We start from the raw sequence: 21,257 nt of genomic DNA on the forward strand, positions 1-21,257 counted from the left end.
GCCGTGTTTCGTTAAAGCCTATTTATTTTTGTTACAAGCCGTGTTTCGTTAAAGCCTGTGTAAAGTTCATTTGTTTCAATGTACCGGTAGGCACCTGCGGCTTATAGACATGTGCGGCTTATTTATGTTAAAAAAATAATAATAAAAAAATATATATTAATTCAGTGGGTGCGGCTTATATTCAGGTGCGATTATTACGGTAGTTAATTCGGGCCACATAATTTGAAATTAGTCAAATACACACAAAAAAAGTATTTAAATAACAAATACTTAAAAACACATGAACCCTGGTCTGCTCTGTGGTATATTCCATGTGCTGCTCTGACGTCCTAAAAACTCAGTCGTTTCATTGCTGCACTGCTCAGTCATTCACTGCTTCATTACGTCCTACAGAGCCAGTGTGTGTGCGTGTGTGTTTTGTGTGTGTGTTTGTTTGTGTGTCCTACAGAGCCTGCATGGCACAGAAGCTATTTCTAGGCCTCGCTCAGACAGGGATTTACTAAACCAGACAACAACTTTTCTCACACTTTTCTTCTTGGAATGTACAGGTAACTGCCAAAATAAAGGAAACACTTGAGTAAATGAGGGATTCAAAGCATATTGAAAGCAGATGAACGTTTAGTGGGGGGAACGTTTTTCCCCCACCATCAACAAATTTCTCATGGAAAAATAGTGTCGCATCCCTCCAATAGAGTTCCAGACACTTGTAGAATCTATGCCAAAGCGCATTGAAGCTGTTCTGGCTTGTGGTGTTTCCTTTATTTTGGCAGTTACATGTAGCGACACCGTCTGAGGGAAATTGACTGAGGCAGCCAGACTTTTACTTGAGTGTGTGTGTGCGTGTGTGTTGGAGAGTGTGAGAGAGAAATAGAGAGTGAGTAATTAAGGATATACTGATTATGATTATGCGTGCGTACACACAACTGTGCGACTAGGTCTGAGTGTATGAGTGTGTGTAGGCATACACATGCAGTGTATTATGCAGCTGGTGAACTTGTGTCTGATGGCCTTTCAATCATGACTTATTGATAATGGGCCGTGTAATTAGTCTGGCCCCTGCTAGCACACAATACAGCACTTCCTGATGCACACACACTTTCAGTCGCAGCCACTCCAGGCTGTTTATTAACTATGGGCCATTTGACTGCTGTTTATTTGAATACGTGACTGAGCGGGACCAGGGTGCAGAGAAGCAGAAGTAGCTGTGCATGGCAGATTAGAAACTAAATGGGGAATGGTGGTTTCTCAAACGGCTTGTGCCGAGTTAGGATTTGTAGTGAAGAGGCACTGTTAATGAGTTAGTCTCATCATTCTCCAGTCAGTTTGTTATACCCCCGTAAATAGAGGTACATTAGTCCTCTTCAGAATGGAAAGGGCCTTCCACACACAGTAATTACAGCGGTATAAAACTATTTTCCTAGTATTCCCACTGTTGCAACATTCAGTTAATACAAACGAGGTGAACCCAAAGAATGAATCTCCTTACTTGTGTGTGTGCGTGTGTGTGTGTGTGTGTGTGTTGTGTGTGTGTCAGATGGGGATGAGCTATTTGTGACGAGGTCTTTAGTGCGAGAGTCATTAGTCTATTGTGCTGCTATGATGTCCAATCCTCCTGTCAGGACCACTCAATAACAACCCAACTGTGTACAAAACCCAACTGCCGGTTTAAGTGCTGTATTTATGAAATACAATCACTACAATGAGACATCCTTTCACCCAGGAAAATTCAGTGACTGCTGGAAGGTATCTTTTTACACAGTGTTATAAAACAGAAGCATTTTTGTAAAACACGTGTTAGCTGGATGCTATGCAACAATGTAATGTAATGCAACTTTTTTTTTATTCTAAAAGGATAATAAAATAATGAAAACTTAAGGGCTTTTAAATTCCCTCTAATCAAGAGAGAATGAGATACAGAGAGAGTGTAGTGAGTACAGACACACAGAGAGATGGAGAGGCTGACATAGACAGAGCTGTGTTTTACCGTCGTCCAGTGTGATGTCCTGCAGGCCGATGGATCTGAAGGTGGGCTCTCTCTCCTCCGGCTCCTGCTTGATGTTCACACTCTCCCCCTCTGTAGGGAAGGGGCTCTGCTGGGGGGCAAGGGGGTGCTGCTGCACGGGGTTGCTGCTGCACGAGCCTGGGGACAGGCTGGACATGACAGGGCTGCTGGCCTGGGGACTGTGTGCTGGGGGGCCCAGAGGGCTGCCGGTGGGGGAGGGGGAGGTGGGCGACTGGTAGGGCAGGGAGTGGAGCTGGGGGGAGGATGGCCCGGAATGGGGCGAGGGAACCATGTGGGCTGGAGGGGCACTGGAGGTAGTGGGACAGGAGGCAGACCTCTGGCTGGTGGGGTGGTAGCCCCCCATAGCTCTCTGCAGCTGGGGGGAGGGCTGCATCGGATGGTTGGGGTGGGTGGGTGAGGGCTGGCCCATGGGGTGGTTGGGGCGGGTGGGCGAGGGCACCTGGCTAGGGTTGGGGGGGCAGTGGTAGCCCATGGAGAGCAGGTGAGGGGCAGAGTGGGAGGAATGGGTCATGGGCTGGCTGTGGGGGGCCGTGGAGATGGGGCTGTGGGGGCTGGAGGCCTGCTGGGCGGAGGTGGATGGGGAGGAGTGGTACACCATACCCAGCCCCATGGGGTGGGGGTGGGAGGCCCCGGGGTCAGACTGCTGCTGGTGGTAAGGCATCCTCTCATAGCCCTGAGGAGCCCCAGTGTTCATGTTCATGGAAAGGCTGGGCTGGCCATTGTAGGGCAGGTTGGGATTTAGGTTGCTTAGGTGGCCGGGGTGGGTGTGACTCTGCTGCACAGGATGGTGTTGGTAAGAGGGCCTGTTGGGAGGGGCTGGGCCCGGATGGAACGTCATGTGGCAGTCAGCAGGCGTGTGGAGGCCTCGGCCCTGGAGGTGAGGCAGGTGCTGGAAGGAGGGGGAGCCCATGAGGGGGCAGGCAGGCTGCAGAGTATGGAGGCTGGAGCCGGGGCCCGCAGCCAGGCCCCGGGGAGAGCTGGACAGAAGGCCGTCCGGTGGGTGGCCCTGCTCAGGGGAAGGCAGCTGGGTGTGGGTACTGCGGACCAGGCTGGCAGCATGGGCCAGGGGCATGGACATACCAGGCATGGGGGGCACAGCAGGGGGCCCTTCCATCTCTTCTCTGTTGTGCTCCTGCTTCACCAGGACTGGAGACAGTGAGCGAGAGAGAGAGAGAGAGAGAGAGAGAGAGAGAGAGAGAGAGAGAGAGAGAGAGCAGTAGACAGAGAGAGAGAGAGAGAGAGAGCGGTAGACAGAGAGAGAGAGAGAGAGAGAGAGCAGAGAGAGAGAGAGAGAGAGAGAGAGAGAGCAGAGAGAGAGAGAGAGAGAGAGAGAGAGAGAGAGAGAGAGAGAGAGAGAGAGAGAGAGAGAGAGAGAGAGAGAGAGAGAGAGAGAGAGAGACACTCAGTACGGGAAACCAACACATTGCCATTCACATGATACCATCATTAATATATTCAAATCTTTCATTGCAGCCATAAATATTTTGGTGACGTATGTGATGATTATGACAACAGATAATGAATTCCAAAGAAAAACACAAGGCAGTACTCATTTGTTTACCAAATTATGGAACTCCACAAATAGCCAAATCTCAGGATTAACTTCCCAATCAACATCCACCAAGTCAAAGCATTGTGGTTCACCCAAGTTCAGAATGTATGTGTTAACTAGATTAGAAATCTTTACTTAAACAGAGCACCTTTACATCAGCGCATAGCACATCTCTGCTGTGTACCAATCAGTGACCTATTTCCCAATCTGGTGCTTGTGACCGGGCAGGGTTTTGTTTTGACCCAGCTCTGAATCAGAGAGAGGGAGCATATGTTGTTGGGTTTGGGTGCCATCATGTTGACAGCAGTATGAGGAGAAGCAAAATGCCTTCCAGCCATGCTGAAACCAGGAGGAGGACAAACCAGTTCACAGCCCCTAGTACCCCTACTACCTCCCCGGGCCCTCCCTCTGACAGGCATGTTACTGAGAGAATACAGCCAGGAAGACTTGTGTCTGAGGGGGAAGGGACAGAGATACTGTGATAGATTGGGTTAAATGGTGCTTTAAAAAAAAAAAATGTTTTACATGTTTTCGTTTTGAAGGGGAAAGACACTGCGATATTGTAGAGACAGAAGGGTCTTCCTCTGGACTATGCTGACAGCACCTATCCATACTTGGCCAACCCTGATGACTAAGTTTTTCTTGTCTTGACCACCTGACCAGGAACAACTGAGAACCCTACACATTCTAATCGTGACATCCTCTTTAAGGGATCTCAGAAGTTAACTGATGCTCTTTTCTCACAGTTCATCCCTAAACTGCGCCGTGCCAGCCAGGGCCCTACTACCCACGCACACTAGGTAGCACAGTGTGATTGGTGGGCCGGTGATGACACAATTAAGCATGCGGTGTCCGTGGTAACAATAGTGGCGTATACACTGACAGAGCAGGCTTCCTGTGCTGTGCACTAATTGGCTGTCCTGGTAGGGTAGCGTGGAAAACAGGAAGCACTTGAAGAGTGGGCGACGTGCTGCAAACGGAGAGTGGGTGGAGGGGCACATACACATCTAAACGCACGCACACACACTGCTGTGATATCAGAAATTGCTCACTTGTCATTATATTCCGCCAACACAGTTTTCATTTTGACTAACGTTGGTTTGACGTTATTGTTGGAAAACAATAACAATATCAAGTAACTATGCAGGGATTTGACTTAATGAAAAACATTAGGAAACTGTAGAATCCACGTTAAAAAAAAAGCCTTGGAGAGATTTAATTTTAGACAAACAACACCGTTTGAAATTCCCACAATTCCTGTGTGCAGTAAAATGTTCCTGGAGAGCAGAGACTTGCATACTAAAACTTAAATGCAAATACACATCATAAAAAGACAGCAATAGAGTTTCATGGTGCTTTACATGAACAGTTGGCAGGTGCACATGTAACTGTTAGTGGAGGTGCCCCTTCTTTAACCACAGCTATGCAAACTGGGAGGGAAAGTTCAAAGCTCTCCAAAACCGGGTTAGTTAGCTAAGCCCAAAAGCAGGATCCTCAGCAGTGTGTGTATGTTTGTATGCCTGTGCTGCTGCTTTCCATGGCTGTATCTGCTTTCTGTCAGTCCCCCTGAGAGGTCAACAGAGGAGTGAAAAGCAGGTTTCAACGTGACTCCACTTGATCCTGTTCCAGTATGTCTTTAGAACACTCCCACTGCCACACATACGACACAATTGCTACATCATATAAATGTGGTTGATGAGATGTTAGCTAAACACCACGTGTTGCCATATCTAATCATCTGCAGTGGAACACAACCGCCAGTGATTCTAAATACTTGCAATTCAAGCACTATGATTGGTGTAGAATGTAGATCCTCCTACCTGACAGGTAAGTGAAGCGTTGTGATTGGCTCCTTTTCCGTTTGCCGTTACACACGTAGAAGTGCACCTGAACAGCAGAGGTCACGGTCTTACTGTGGTAGGGAGGAACCTCGACTACGACGCTCGACTGGGAGAAGGAACCAACACACTCAACGTTTCCACTTCTCACAGACATTCACATTAGTCAGGATACTTTAGTAATAATTAATGAATAATGCTACATCAATATAACAGCTGTAAAAATATAGCCTAATGATACAGAATAATATACATCATGTTTGTGACAGCTAAGTTACAGAGAGGTGTAGAAAGCTTATGTTCCACTTACTCCTTGACTTTTCTCATGGATGATTTTCGCCTCCACTTCCCACTGGGGTCTTCCATCTAAAAAGACAAAAAGAGAGGGAGAAGACATGACAGATGAGTAAAACACATTGTAGGACTCCATTTTGACAGACGGCAAGATCACAGCATTCCCACTCCAGTCTGGGCCTGGCGAGAGACAATGCATTCAGCTCTTTGTCTGCTTTTCAAATGATGTGTGAATTAATTGAATAAATGGTAGAATGGCACCCAAAGGGATTCAGCATAGAGTCAACCCACCTCCTCCTCCTCCTCCATAAAACAGATGGAGTCAACAGACAAATTTGACACAAAGGACTTCATCAAATCCTCCCCTAATTGAATTGCCAGCTCTTGGACTAATTCCTATATCAATGTGAATCTGGGAGGAAGTGAATTATAGTATCTGCCAAATAGTTTTCAAATAGAAAACCAAGACCATTAAATCTAAAGATCATATAGTAATGCTGAGTTGAATAAGTCAAGTAGCTCAAAGCACCTGACATGCAATACACTCCGGCCAAAGAACCTAATTATGAAGACAATCTATGATCATCGCACTATATTTCAGAACCATCTTTAAGTCTTTTTGTAATATATCTTCTGGGTTACTGTCTATTTTCCTAATGATCATCATGTTAGTGTAAGACTCTCTGCCCCAGCAGACATGGCTCAATATGAACCACAGAAGATCTTCGGAAAGCAGAGGGATTTCAATTGGTTCTGGCTGGGGGAACAGAAACATCTCAATGATGTCATCTTTATGGACACAAATTCTGTGGAGAGTATTTTTACAGCTATTAAAAAGTAATCGAAGTCTAAATATCCTGCAATTTGTCTTGCCTGGTTAACATTATGGAGAGACGAGTGGAATAACTCTCTATTTATTCAAAATCCGTGCCTCCCTCCTCCCTCTGCCGGTCGGTCCACCACGCGCTAGGCTTCGTTGCGCTGCCAGAGTTCTGGCTGGCTTAGGAAAGGAAACATCCTCTTATTTTCCAGTTTTCCTCCTACAGATCTAATGATCTGGCCAGACATCTTAGGCATCCAGCCATTCAGAAAAACAGTTGAGAGAATTATAACGGGCTGCTGCAGTTAAGGAGAAGTCACGATCATCACAACTACTAAATCAGAAATGTACTCCGCTACTACTGCACAACTACTTTTTTTATTTCACCTTTATTTAACCAGGTAAGCTAGTTGAGAACAAGTTCTCATTTACAACTGCGACCTGGCCAAGATAAAGAAAAGCAGTTCGACAACATACAACAACACAGAGTTACACATGGAATAAACAAGAGTACAGTCAATAACACAATAGAAAAAAATAAAGTCTATATACAGTGTGTGCAAATGGCATGAGGAGGTATGGCAATAAATAGGCCATAGTAGCAAAGTAATTACAATTTAGCAGATTAACACTGGAGTGATAGATGAGCAGATGGTGTGTAAGTAGTGATACTGGTGTGCAAAAGAGCAGCAAAGTAAATAAAAACAATATGGGGATGAGGTAGGTAGATTGGGTGGGCTATTTACAGATGGACTATGTACAGCTGCAGCGATCGGTTAGCTGCTCAGATAGCTGAAGTTTAAAGTTAGTGAGGGAAATGTAAGTCTCCAGCTTCAGCGATTTTTGGAATTCGTTCCATTCACTGGCAGCAGAGAACTGGAAGGAAAGGCAGCCAAAGGAGGTGTTGGCTTTGGGGATGACCAGTGAGATATACCTGCTGGAGTGCGTGCTACGGCTGGGTGTTGTTATCGTGACCAGTGAGCTGAGATAAGGCGGAGCTTTACCTAGCATAGACTTCTAGATGACCTGGAGCCAGTGGGTCTGGCGACGAATATGTAGCGAGGGCCAGCCGACTAGAGCATACAGGTCACAGTGGTGGGTGGTATAAGGCGCTTTGGTAACAAAACGGATGGCACTGTGATAGACTGCATCCAATTTGCTGAGTAGAATATTGGAAGCTATTTTGGAGATGACATCGCCGAAGTCGAGGATCGGTAGGATAGTCAGTTTTACTAGGGTAAGTTTGGCGGCGTGAGTGAAGGAGGCTTTGTTGCGAAATAGAAAGCCGATTCTAGATTTGATTTTGGATTGGAGATGTTTGATATGAGTCTGGAAGGAGAGCTTACAGTCTAGCCAGACACCTAGGTATTTGTAGTTGTCCACGTATTCTAGGTCAGATTGATACTGCAGTCACTTACAGTAGTAAGTAGGTACAACTTTTTTTAAATGGCATGATGCCACGCTACCTTGCAATTGCAAATGGGGCTGTTTCATGCTGTTCATAACATCACATATGGATCTGATTACATCTGACTGCACCTGTGTTACTTCTCCACTTAACCAATGGGCTCCCCAAAACAATCTGCCCTAATGCCTGCTGAAAGAATCCCCATCTTTACAATGGGAACTTATAGCTGTACTGTAGTTATAGGCTAAGTCCTGTACATCTACAGTATTCTGCTTTTCTTTCCAAACACTTCCCCTTCTAATAGCCATCTATAGTAGATGGCCCTACTCTGATCTCCTCTTAACTGGTAACTGTTCAGAGAGATAACATACTACTTTAGTTAGGAAGACCCTTGATCTCATCCTAACAGAGGCAGATGACAGTCTTTGCCCCAGTAATCCTGTGGTGCATTTGAGCTCTATAGAAGTGTCTGGAGATTCCACCGTCCCACAGAATGAAACAGAACAGGTTTATGACATAAGCCACTTTAGGCTATTGTATCTCTACTGGGAGGTTCCATCTCTTCTCGTGAAAGAGGGGCTCGAGCTACTCCTCTAGGTATCTGAGTCAGCTTTCTGGTAATGACTGAATAATGACCTTGGGTGCCTTAGCTCTGTCTGATTTCAGCATACTAAATGTATTTCTGCAGCACATGTTGACATTCAATAGGCAGGAGAGAGGAGGGAGAGGGCCCCACGTGTACTGCCACCGTCCTCCGCCCACCACTAAACAAGCACCAACTGGAACCTACCCGATGATGGAGAGAAAACACATCCATCCACCCCTCCCTTTCAGAGAAAAACATGTTCTATATACACTCCTCTCTCAGAGAGTTAAAACACACGTCCATGTGTTATGATATCTACCAAAACAATGAGGGCTAAGCTATTCAGAAAGCTAGAATAACTGTAGCTTTTAGACCTTTTGTATGGAAGAAAGGAAAAACACTGGTGCCTGGTGTGTTAAATGCAATTTCAATTCAACCACAGTTTTCTTTACATCATCCTCCCCTCGCCTTCTGCCCTCATCAAGGCCCTACAGTAGTCATTACAGTAGAGTCAGTCAGTAGAGTCAGTCAGTAGAGTCAGTCAGTAGTCAGTAAGTACAGTAGAGTCAGTAAGCCAGTATAGTCATTACAGTACAGTCAGTCAGTAAGCCAGTAGAGTCAGTACAGTACAGTCAGTCAGTAAGACAGTAGAGTCAGTAGGCCAGTATAGTCAGTACAGCACAGTCAGTCAGTAAGCCAGTTGAGTCAGTAAGCTAGTAAAGTACAGTCAGTCAGTAAGCCAGTTGAGTCAGTAAGCTAGTAAAGTACAGTCAGTCAGTAAGCCAGTAGAGCCAGTAAGCCAGTAGAGTCAGTACAGTACAGTCAGTCAGTAAGCCAGTAGAGTCAGTAGAGTACAGTCAGTCAGTAAGCCAGTTGAGCCAGTAAGCCAGTATAGTCAGTTGGTGGTTGGAGACATCCCTCTAGTGGTGTGGAGGCTGTGCTTTGGCAAAGTGGGTGGGGTTATATCCTGCCTGTTTGGCCCTGTCCGGGGGTATCATCGGATGGGGCCACAGTGTCTTCTGATCCCTCCTGTCTCAGCCTCCAGTATTTATGCTGCAGTAGTTTATGTGTCGGGGGGCTAGGGTCAGTCTGTTACATCTGGAGTATTTCTCTTGTCTTATCCGGTGTCCTGTGTGAATTTAAATATGCTCTCTCTAATTCTCTCTTTCTTTCTTTCTCTCGGAGGACCTGAGCCCTAGGACCATGCCTCAGGACTACCTGGCATGATGACTCCTTGCAGTCCCCAGTCCACCTGGCCGTGCTGCTGCTCCAGTTTCAACTGTTCTGCCTGCGGCTATGGAACCCTGACCTGTTCACCGGACGTGCTTGTTGCACCCTCGACAACTACTATGATTATTATTATTTGACCATGCTGGTCATTTATGAACATTTTAACATCTTGACCATGTTCTGTTATAATATCCACCCGGCACAGCCAGAAGAGGACTGGCCACCCCTCATAGCCTGGTTCCTCTCTAGGTTTCTTCCTAGGTTTTTGGCCTTTCTAGGGAGTTTTTCCTAGGGAGTTTTTCCTAGCCACCGTGCTTCTTTCACATGCATTGCTTGCTGTTTGGGGTTTTAGGCTGGGTTTCTGTACAGCACTTTGAGATATCAGCTGATGTACGAAGGGCTATATAAATAAATTGGATTTGAGTACAGTACAGTCAGTCAGTAGTCAGTATGCCAGTATAGTCAGTACAGTAGTCAGTAAGCCAGTAGTCAGTACAGTAGAGTCAGTCAGTAAGCCAGTATAGTCAGTACAGTACAGTCAGTCAGTAAGACAGTAGAGTCAGTAGGCCAGTATAGTCAGTACAGTACAGTCAGTCAGTAAGACAGTAGAGTCAGTACAGTCAGTCAGTAAGCCAGTATAGTCAGTACAGTACAGTCAGTCAGTAAGACAGTAGAGTCAGTAGGCCAGTATAGTCAGTACAGTACAGTCAGTCAGTAAGACAGTAGAGTCAGTTGGCCAGTATAGTCAGTACAGCAGTCAGTCAGTAGTCAGTATGCCAGTATAGTCAGTACAGTACAGTCAGTCAGTAAGCCAGTTGAGTCAGTAAGCCAGTAAAGTACAGTCAGTCAGTAAGCCAGTAGAGCCAGTAAGCCAGTATAGTCAGTACAGTACAGTCAGTCAGTAAGCCAGTAGAGTCAGTAGAGTAGTCAGTCAGTAAGCCAGTATAGTCAGTACAGTACAGTCAGTAAGCCAGTAGTCAGTAGGCCAAAATAGTCCATCAGTAGAGTCAGTCAGTATAGTCAGTCATTCCATCTAGGGGTCCTTTTCTTCTGTTTGATGAGGTTCACTCTGGTCAAATAATATTTTTTTCCCTCAGAATAATAATAATGCATTTTTCATATTCCCCTTCCTCTGAGCCAAACTGCTCCCTCCCTCCCTCCCTCCCTCCCTCCCTCCCTCCCTCCCCCAGAGCAGGTAATAAAGTGATAGAAGTCAGCGTGAAGCCAATGGATGTGATCCTGTTTCATCTGGACAGAGGGAAAGGACCTTTCTGCTTTTCCTAGCATTAGGAGGTGATGAGCGAACGAGCCAAAGACCAGACCTCACACTGACAGACCTGCTGTAGAGAGATGGACCAGAGTTCGCCTGCCTGCATCATTATGGCTCCCCTTCTTCAACTACCCCTCTCCCTCCTCCCCTATCTGCAGTGCAGTCCAGTCCATTGACATAACTAACTGAAGCCCACAAAGAACTGGTAAACTGGATGGACACACACAACCAACTCACTAAAATACCTCCATTACTGCTTGTAATAAAAACATAGTATGGTCATTTAGCAAACGTTTCTATTGAAAGTGACTTTTATCATCTTTAAAAACGGGAATTGAACAAGTCAAGAAGAGAGTCCAGTAGAGAGTCCAGTAGAGATTCCATAAACCATAGAGAGTCCAGTAGAGATTCCATAAACCATAGAGAGTCCAGTAGAGCTTCCATAAACCATAGAGAGTCCAGTAGAGCTTCCATAAACCATAGAGAGTCCAGTAGAGATTCCATAAACCGTAGAGAGTCCAGTAGAGATTCCATAAACCGTAGAGAGTCCAGTAGAGATTCCATAAACCATAGAGTCCAGTAGAGATTCCATAAACCATAGAGAGTCCAGTAGAGAGTCCATAAACCATAGAGTCCAGTAGAGATTCCATAAACCGTAGAGTCCAGTAGAGATTCCATAAACCGTAGAGAGTCCAGTAGAGATTCCATAAACCGTAGAGAGTCCAGTAGAGATTCCATAAACCGTAGAGAGTCCAGTAGAGATTCCATAAACCGTAGAGAGTCCAGTAGAGATTCCATAAACCATAGAGAGTCCAGTAGAGATTCCATAAACCATAGAGAGTCCAGTAGAGATTCCATAAACCATAGAGAGTCCAGTAGAGATTCCATAAACCATAGAGAGTCCAGTAGAGATTCCATAAACCGTAGAGAGTCCAGTAGAGATTCCATAAACCATAGAGAGTCCAGTAGAGATTCCATAAACCATAGAGAGTCCAGTAGAGATTCCATAAACCATAGAGAGTCCAGTAGAGATTCCATAAACCATAGAGAGTCCAGTAGAGATTCCATAAACCGTAGAGAGTCCAGTAGAGATTCCATAAACCATAGAGAGTCCAGTAGAGATTCCATAAACCATAGAGAGTCCAGTAGAGATTCCATAAACCATAATGTAGTACTTGTTATCAACTGGTGCCTGGAGCTAGGGATCCCTGTTACCCAACCCTCCTCTCCTCTGTGCATTTAGGAGCGGCGCGCCGCCACTGCATTTATTTGTATGTATACCCCAGGAAGACCCCATCCTACCCCCCGTAGGAAGACCCCATCCTACCCCCCGCAGGAAGACCCCATCCTACCCCCCGCAGGAAGACCCCACCCTACCCCCCCAGGAAGACCCCACCCTACCCCCCGCAGGAAGACACCATCCTACCCCCCACATGAAGACCCCACCCTACCCCCCCAGGAAGACCCCATCCTAACCCCGCAGTAAGACCCTATCCTACCCCCCACATGAAGATCCCACCCTACACCCCCAGGAAGACCCCCATCCTACCCCCCGCATGAAGTCCTCACCCTAACCCCCACATGAAGTCCTCACCCTACCCCCCGCATGAAGTCCCCACCCTACCCCCCGCATGAAGTTCCCATCCACCAACCCCCGCATGAAGTCCCCACCCTACCCCCCACAGGAAACAGTGACTATACATTAACTAACTAACCACAATAAACGTGATTCCACTGTTGTACTCTGTTTATGGAAGGAGGAGGTGGAAAACTCTGTCATTACTACTCTCTTACTCTCCTCTCTTTATTCCATCCCTCCATCCGCTCCCTCCAATCAGGCATGTTCTGCAATAAGCGTCTGGATTAGCCTTGATGAGGGACAATTTACACAAACCAGATCATCATTATCGCTCTCTTTCCCCCATGATGACACACATCATGTTTGCAGGGCCCAAGTTTCCTCCACTCCACTCTTAGGGTAAACTCTCCACTCCTAGGTTAAAAGGTTTCCACTCAATTTCTCAAAATAATGTATCTTAGTCAATAAGTAACAGCACCCTTGACTCTCCTCCGTGTTTGAACTTGATTCAGTTTGGCCTCTTTCACAAAGCTATGGTGGGCAGGCAGGGACTGGTTCACAGAATGCTGTCACCCTTTCACAGTTTCCATCCTGGAACCCGCCCATACTTGTGTTTTATTATTGAAAGAGTTAGAGGAGGGAGAGTCTAAATAGTGGGTTGTAGTAAGCTAAGTTCAACCCAAGCGATTAATGAAGAGGTACAGTATGAGCAGAAGGACTGACCACACTCAGAGACTCTCTCTTCTTAAGTTAATACACTAAACAGGTCAGGGCAGGGCTAAATATTAACACTGATAAGGACTAGAGAGAGACTGAGGAGCCAGGTGGAAGCAGTAGATTGTATTGTGTGAGTGTGTGATAACCTGTGTATCAGTCAGTAGCAGTAGCCAGATATGCTACCCATCTTTCTCTTGGGATGGACAGAAACGATCAGAAAAAGAGATTGAGATCCATTTTTAGTGTCTCTTGCTCTTGAGCTATGTGTGTATTATAACTCAGAACTCAGTAGTGACATTCCATGGATGACAGAATAGAGATGTGCTTTAAATAGTAGAGCAGTGCTAGTGGGCGGGATAGCAGCATGGTGTGGAACGCAGCCCAGGGCTGTAGGAGGCATAGGACTGTTCTTTTTCCAGGTGTTTCTATCTAGTTGGGTCTGACTCTTCCTCCGCAGTCAGTAAATCAGCTATTGGAACCTGTTTGAACTCTGTGTTGCAAGAGGAGATTGGTGATGGTGACGTTCTATCTAGAGTATGTTGAGAAGGGTCCTTACACTCCTGCTGTTTTCTACACAACAATAGTTACGTTGTTGCAACAGTGCCTCTTCAACCTCAGGAGGCTGAAGAAATTTGGTTTGTCACCAAAAACACTCAAACTTTTACAGATGCACAGTCGAGAGCATCCTGTCGGGCTGTATCACCGCCTGGTACAGCAACTGCTCCGCCCACAACCGTAAGGCTCTCCAGAGGGTAGTGAGGTCTGCACAACGCATCACCGGGGTCAAGCTACCTGCCCTCCAGGACACCTACACCACCCGATGTCACAGGAAGGCCAAAAAGATCATCAAGGACAACAACCACCCGAGCCACTGCCTGTTCACCCCGCTATCATCCAGAAGGCGAGGTCAGTACAGGTGCATCAAAGCTGGGACCGAGAGACTGAAATACAGCTTCTATCTTAAGGCCATCAGACTGTTAAACAGCCATCACTAACATTGAGTGGCTGCTGCCAACATACTGACTCAAATCTCTAGCCACTTTAATAATTAAAAATTGGATGTAATAAATGTATCACTTGTCACTTTAAACAATGCCACTTATATAACGTTTACATACCCTACATTACTCATCTCATATGTATATACTGTACTCTATACCATCTACTGCATCTTGCCTATGCCGTTCGGCCATCGCTCATCCATATATTTATATGTACATATTCTTATTCATTCCTTTACACTTGTGTATATAAGGTAGTTGTTGTGAAATTGTTAGATTACTTGTTAGATATTACTGCATGGTCGGAACTAGAAGCACAAGCATTTCGCTACACTCGCATTAGCATCTGCTAACCATGTGTATGTGACCAATACATTTTGAATAGATTTTTTATTTGATTTTAGTTAAGCTGGAGGTACAGTACCTAAAGCAACCCAGATCTTGGGTCAACTCACTGGATCCAAACTACAGAGAATTTGCTACTGTGGATATTCTAAGCTGTTTAATTTGGATGAACCAAATAGTATTATATACACTTGGAGTCGGAAGTTTACATAAACCTTAGCCAAATACATTTAAACTCAGTTTCACAATTCCTGACATTTAATCCTAGTAAAAATTCCCTATCTTAGGTCAGTTAGGATCACCACTTTATTTTAAGAATTTGAAATGTCAGAATAATAGTAGAGAGAATGATTTATTTCAGCTTTTATTTCTTTCATCACATTCCCAGTGGGTCAGACGTTTACATACACTCAATTAGTATTTGGTAGCATTGTCTTTAAATTGTTTAACTTGGGTCAAACATTTTGAGTAGCCTTCCACAAGCTTCCCACAATAAGTTGGGTGAATTTTGGCCCATTCCTCCTGACAGAGCTGGTGTAACTGAGTCAGGCTTGTAGGCGTCCTTGCTCGCATACGCTTTTTCATTTCTGCCCACATATTTTCTATGGGATTGTGATGGCCACTCCAATACCTTGACTTTGTTGTCCTTAAGCCATTTTCCCACAACTTTGGAAGTATACTTGGGGTCATTGTCCATTTGGAAGACCCATTTGCGACCAAGCTTTAACTTCCTGACTGATGTCTTGAGACGTTTCTTTAATATATCCACATAATTTTCCTTCCTCATGGAGCCATCTATTTTGTGAAGTGCACCAGTCCCTCCTGCAGCAAAGCACCCCCACAACATGATGCTGCCACCCCCATGCTTCAATGGTTGGGATGGTGTTCTTCGGCTTGCAAGCCTCTCCCTTTTTCCTCCAAACATAACGATGGTCATTATGGCCAAACAGTTCTATTTTTGATTCATCAGACCAGAGGACATTTCTCCAAAAAGTACGATCTTTGTCCCCATGTGCAGTTGCAAACCGTAGTCTGGCTTTTTTTATGGCGGTTTTGGAGCAGTGGCTTCTTCCTTGCTGAGCGGCCTTTCAGGTTATGTTGATATAGGACTCGTTTTACTGTGGATATAGATACTTTTGTACCCGTTTCCTTCACAAGGTCCTTTGCTGTTGTTCTGGGATTGATTTGCACTTTTCACACCGAAGTACATTCATCTCTAGGAGACAGAACACGTCTCCTTCCTGAGCGGTATGGTGGTCCCATGGTGTTTATACTTGCGTACTATTGTTTGTACAGATGAACGTGGTACCTTCAGGCATTTGGAAATTGCTCCCAAGGATGAATCAGACTTGTGGAGGTCTACAATGTTTTTTCTGAGGTCTTGGCTGATTTATTTTGATTTGCCCATGATGTCAAGCAAAGAGGCACTGAGTTTGAAGGTAGGCCTTGAAATACATACACAGGTACACCTCCAATTGTCTCAAATGATGTCAATTAGCCCATCAGAAGCTTCTAAGGCCATGACATCATTTTCTGGAATTTAGCAAGCTGTTTAAAGGCACAGTCAACTTAGTGTATGTACAGTTCTGACCCACTGGAATTGTGAATCAGTGAATTATAAGTGAAATAATCTGTCTGTAAACAATTGTTGGAAAAATTACTTGTGTCATGCACAAAGTAGATGTCCTAACCGACTTCCGATTTGTGGAGTGGTTGAAAAACGAGTTTTAATGACTCCAACCTAGGTGTATGTAAACTTCCGACTTCAGCTGTATCTGATATAAGACCATTGTAGCAAGAGGACAATCTAAAAATAATCTCTCCTGATCCGTTGGACTGTTCGACCATGTGAATTAAGAGTCCGCTGGTGGGTCAACAATATTTTATTTTACTTTTATTTTAAAAGGGAGACACCATAGAGACCAACATCCCTTTTACAAGGGAGCCCTGCATACTGTATACACAATTTACAAAATAAAGTCAAATACAATATAATACAAATAATCAAGAAAAACAATCACATTACTCAGCAAGGATGTCCCTAAGGATTTCCCCCCTGTGTGTGAGACGCTGTGTGTACAAGTCTCTTACCAGGGCCCTTCTCCAGGAACATGACCTTTGATTCGGGGAAAAAGTTGGATCCTGTGATGACCATCTCCTCTCCCCCGCTGACCAGACAGCCGGTCAGACTGGCCTTCTCTACCTGGGGAAGCTCCTGGGCCGAACGCTGGGCTGGGAGGATAGAGGAGAGGAGAGGGGTTTACATAGGCAGCAATGTACATATGAGAAAGATAGAAAGAGACAGAGAAAAAGAGATGAGTGGGGGGGGTAAAGAGAGAGAAAAAGGCTGAGTGTGTGTGTGTGTGTGTGTGTGTGTGTGTGTGTGTGTGTATCTGGACACTCACAACACTCCACGGGGATGGATGCAGCCTGTAGAGAGAGAACCTTCCCATTGGGCTGGGGAATGTGAACACGAAACACCACTCGCACACGCGTGTTCTTCCGCCCGATATCAGTCTCCCCCTTCCGCAGCTCAATGTCTGAGTTCCGCAGCTTCAGGATGCCAGCACAGTCAATACTGCAAGAGAGATAGGGAGGGGAGCTAAGCAACACCCCCCGATTGGGTATCAATTAAGCAATTCATTAGGCTGAATGAAAGGCTGAATGAATTCCATAATAAACCTTTGCCATCATATTGTGAAAAAATATTACAAATTAAAATTACAAAGTGTAAATGCAGTAAATATGATTTATTAATGCTACAGCTATGAGGGGAAACACCAAATCTAAGACAAAACATCTTGGAAAACCAGAGCCTTCGAAATAAAAGACTAAATATATACTGTGGTTAATGTAGATCCATAAATAAGGGAATAAAGTGTATTGTAAGCATATTCTGCTTGGTGGGAAATTCTCATATTTTCCTACTGAACTTAACCCTCCTGTTGGTTTGAATTAAGACAAATAAAATTCCTCCTGTGTGTATGTATGCATGTGTGTCTGTCTGTGGATATTACGATCCTGTTTGATCATAAACGGTTATTTTTACACTTTCAAGGTCTTCCTCTGTGCTAGGAGGTAGCGCTCATAATTCAACTGAGTAATGTAATCCTTGAGCGACCATGACACCCACCTGGCAGACATATTGTTTTCGGGAAGCAGAGGAATCTCGAGAACTTTGGTGCTGGAGATGATGATCTCCTGGCTGGCGGTGGCCACCGTTTTCCCAGTGATCCGATGCACCTGGTAGAAGGCGTGAGGTCTGAGGTAGCGGTCGTCTGCCGTGCCGATGAACATCTGTAGGTTGACAGGCTTCTCGTTGTAGCCCATCAGCTGAGACAAGGCAGAGATACGGAGGAAAGGGGGGAGAAAGAAAAACATTAGTATTTAGATAGAGTCCATATGAGCATCGCACTTCCAGGACAATCTGCACATTTCCTTTACTTCCCAATGCCCATTTCTCTCTTTTCTGGAGGGAGTCTAGCCTAAATGTCAGCTTCAAACGTTCAAGTGAAAACCCCCAGTCAGTCAGGAATTTCTGGCAGGATCTCTGGAGATTCATCTGGATCTCTCTACTTGGCCTCCAACCAGGTCAACACACACACACACACGCACACACACACACACACACACACACACACACACACACGCACATACACAAACACGTTCTCCTCCTCGAACTAAAGACCCTCATCATTTCCCCCTTTGTCTACTCTCTGTTTTAACAGGGATCCCAACCAGCATGTGCACAATTACCTCCAAAATCCCTTCTGCAGAGGAACCACCATCTCAGACCTTAGCCCAGTATTTTCCGAGACAAACCCCCAACAGGTCGGAGCTACCCAAAAAGACCAAGCAAAAAACGAGGAGACACGTTTTCAAAACACGAGAGAGAAAGGAGAAAGACCATGGAAATGGAAATGGAGTGAAAAAAAAAATCTATCTTGAAAGACATTCTTTGGTGCACCACAGTACCGGAAACAAAATGGCTACAACTTTACTGAATGGAGTGCAAACTTGGAAAAACAAGTCACCACGGATATGATCTTCAACTCATTCTGTGTGGTCTATCGTGCACCTTTTAAAGAACATTTTATTGGTGAAGCTGCGGTTTTGGGTTCTAGACTAAACCTGTCAGTGAAATTGCCAACCAACGCCCATGACCCTGATCCAGCTGTGGTGCCAGTGCCAGCTTGGCCTGAGCCCTGGGCAGCCTATGCAGCTGCTCTCTCCTTCTTGGCTCTTTCAGGAGCCAAAATGGCCACCAGCCTGCCATGCAGGTGAGAGCCCCTCCCCTCCATTCTCTCCTCAGAGGGACAGAGAAAACACCGACAACACAATCCCACTACTGTTAGGAATGTTGTGCTTGGCAGGGGCCGTGACGGCAGGATGGCACCCCCTCCACCACCACTTCCACCCACCACCTGCCCCGTACCCACCTCCCCGGCCCAGCCAAGCCACATCCAACCCCTGGCTCCACCGCAGCTGGAGGGTTACCCCTGCTCCCCACCCTGCGTCTCACACACACACACCGGTGTTACTGTTTGGGGAAAGAGAGAAAAAGGTTAGGTGTGGAAGGAGTAAAAAAGAGAAAAGAAAGGAGGGGGGTTTGAGGGTGGGAGAAGTCATTATGCAGTTGGTCCACAGAGCAACAGCAGCCAAAACAGTGAAATGATGGTCTGGATGGAAACAAGTGTACCTGAGAAAAACACCAACCACCAAAAATCACATGCCGCTAGGTTTTAAAATATTTACTTTCTCTGAAAGCAATTATTGGACATCCTTTTCCTTTCCAGCTCCAACTGAAAGCTTGACTGTGGTGGTGTGTGCTCACTTAGGGGGGAGAGATCCTATCAGCCACTCCATTGGTTTTTATTGAATTTTCAGACTATTTTCTCTCTGACTAAAACACATAGATGGGACCTAGCGGGGTCAGAATAGAGGTATGGAGGCCTGTTGGGGTCAGACAGAGTCAGTGGAAACGATGTGTTATGTTTAGTGGTCTTTGAGAGAAGACGAGTCCCCTGGGTATCATACAGAGTGGTAAAGACCTCTACTACTATAACACTGAAGACAGGAGCAGGCTTCTAATCAGCATAAAGCCTCAGTGTTCTGAATAGGGGTAGGGAGGTGAGGTAGCCGGGACACACAGTCTGCAAGACGATGCTGGTCAGGGGCTTTGTTTACGCAGTGAACCCTAACCCACCCCTCTCCCTGACCTCTGTGTGTGTGTGTGTGTGTGTGTGTGTGTGTGTGTGTGTGTGTGTGTGTGTGTGTGTGTGTGTGTGTGTGTGTGTGTGTGTGTGTGTGTGTGTGTGTGTGTGTGTGTGTGTGTGTGTGTGTGTGTGTGTGTGTGTGTGTGTGAGAGAGAGAGAGAAAGGGGGCAGGGTTTATGATGACCTGGCTCCTCATAGGCCTAGTTACAGGTTACAAGGCCCGGCTGGTCTGGTCTGGCTGGTTAATTCTTCTTCAGGGTAGCTGACAAATTTTTTAAAAGCAGGCCCAGCAGCTGCCCACTGCAGCCCTGCCAGGCTCAACTCAACCAGGTTAGGTCACTCTCCTCTCTGCTTTGCAGCTCCACCTATTTATACAGGCAGGCACATCTAGGAAAGCACCAGCAACACATGGAGACCTTTAGAGTATGGATGATTAGACCTGTTCTGTTCCACTTGGACTTCATTCTTGATTCTTAACCTTTCAACACATGGCAGACACATTACAGCTGAGCAGTAGGCCTACTTCCAGTTCAGGTTGATGTGGTACTGGACAATTTGTCTCACTTAGAATTTCCAGTTCCACAACACATTGTTCATGCTGAAATACTGGGTGCTTACTAATCAAATGCAGCCACTGCTTTAATGAACAAAAACCAAAGCATTTTGATATTGCATGCATTAGAACAATGGTACCTGGTGGTTAAGTCAAGAGCACCTGGCAGAGGGGCAGACACAGGCTTAGGATAGAACTTAAAGGGACAGGGAAAGCCCCCTAAAGTCATTCCTAGCTGGACGTCTTGGAAGTGTGTGTGCCCTCTAAGCCTGCTCCTGTTGAACCTACGGTCTACAGGCTGATATCTAGGAGACAATCTGACTCCTCCCTGACCCTGCACTGACTACGCTAAGAAGCTTTTGGACGGCTGGGGCGAAGCATGCGAGGTCACATCCTTGTCTCACGCTGTGACACACACACACACACACACACACACACACACACACACTTCGGGCGATCAGCCTAAGAGGTGGTGCCATTTCGCCCGTCGAAACAAGGCCAGAGTCAGGGATAGGGCCTGTGGCATCCACAACACATGGGCACCCAGCTGAGTGGACAGGGGTGAACAGTCCAGCCTAGTAATGGATTAGTCCTTCAGAGCTTTTAAAGAGGAAGAGAGGTGCACTATAATGGTCTCTTAGATCTGCAAATAGGAGAAGTAGCATTGATTTAACCCTACCTGAATACAGAAACACAGCTGTTATAGTGGTATTAATGTTGTCCCTACAGGACTACTCTTTATAGTGGGAGTCACTAATATTGTCCCTACAGGTCTTTGTAGGGTACCAGGTGAGACTAGCAGAAAGGTAAAGTCTCATAAGAAAT

General features: G+C 45.8%; 1 protein-coding gene across 3 annotated transcripts in view; it reads right to left on the minus strand.

The window, feature by feature from the left end:
* The window catches only part of LOC106562446 (nuclear factor of activated T-cells, cytoplasmic 3), an 83,407-nt gene that overhangs the window by 12,962 nt on the left and 49,188 nt on the right, over positions 1-21,257 (minus strand). For 2 of the 3 annotated variants that reach the window (XM_045689319.1, XM_045689317.1), the window contains exons 4-9: positions 17,797-17,996; positions 17,069-17,265; positions 16,755-16,895; positions 5,724-5,779; positions 5,396-5,522; positions 1,985-3,169 (exon numbers count right to left, since the gene is read on the minus strand). In XM_045689319.1, coding sequence (XP_045545275.1) covers positions 1,985-3,169; positions 5,396-5,522; positions 5,724-5,779; positions 16,755-16,895; positions 17,069-17,265; positions 17,797-17,996 — 1,906 coding nt within the window. The remainder of the gene's footprint in view (positions 1-1,984; positions 3,170-5,395; positions 5,523-5,723; positions 5,780-16,754; positions 16,896-17,068; positions 17,266-17,796; positions 17,997-21,257) is intronic. The other variant, XM_045689318.1, reaches the window with a different exon arrangement.

The sequence above is a fragment of the Salmo salar genome, chromosome ssa11 (assembly GCF_905237065.1).
Source record: "Salmo salar chromosome ssa11, Ssal_v3.1, whole genome shotgun sequence".
In the NCBI taxonomy this organism is placed as follows: domain Eukaryota; kingdom Metazoa; phylum Chordata; class Actinopteri; order Salmoniformes; family Salmonidae; genus Salmo; species Salmo salar.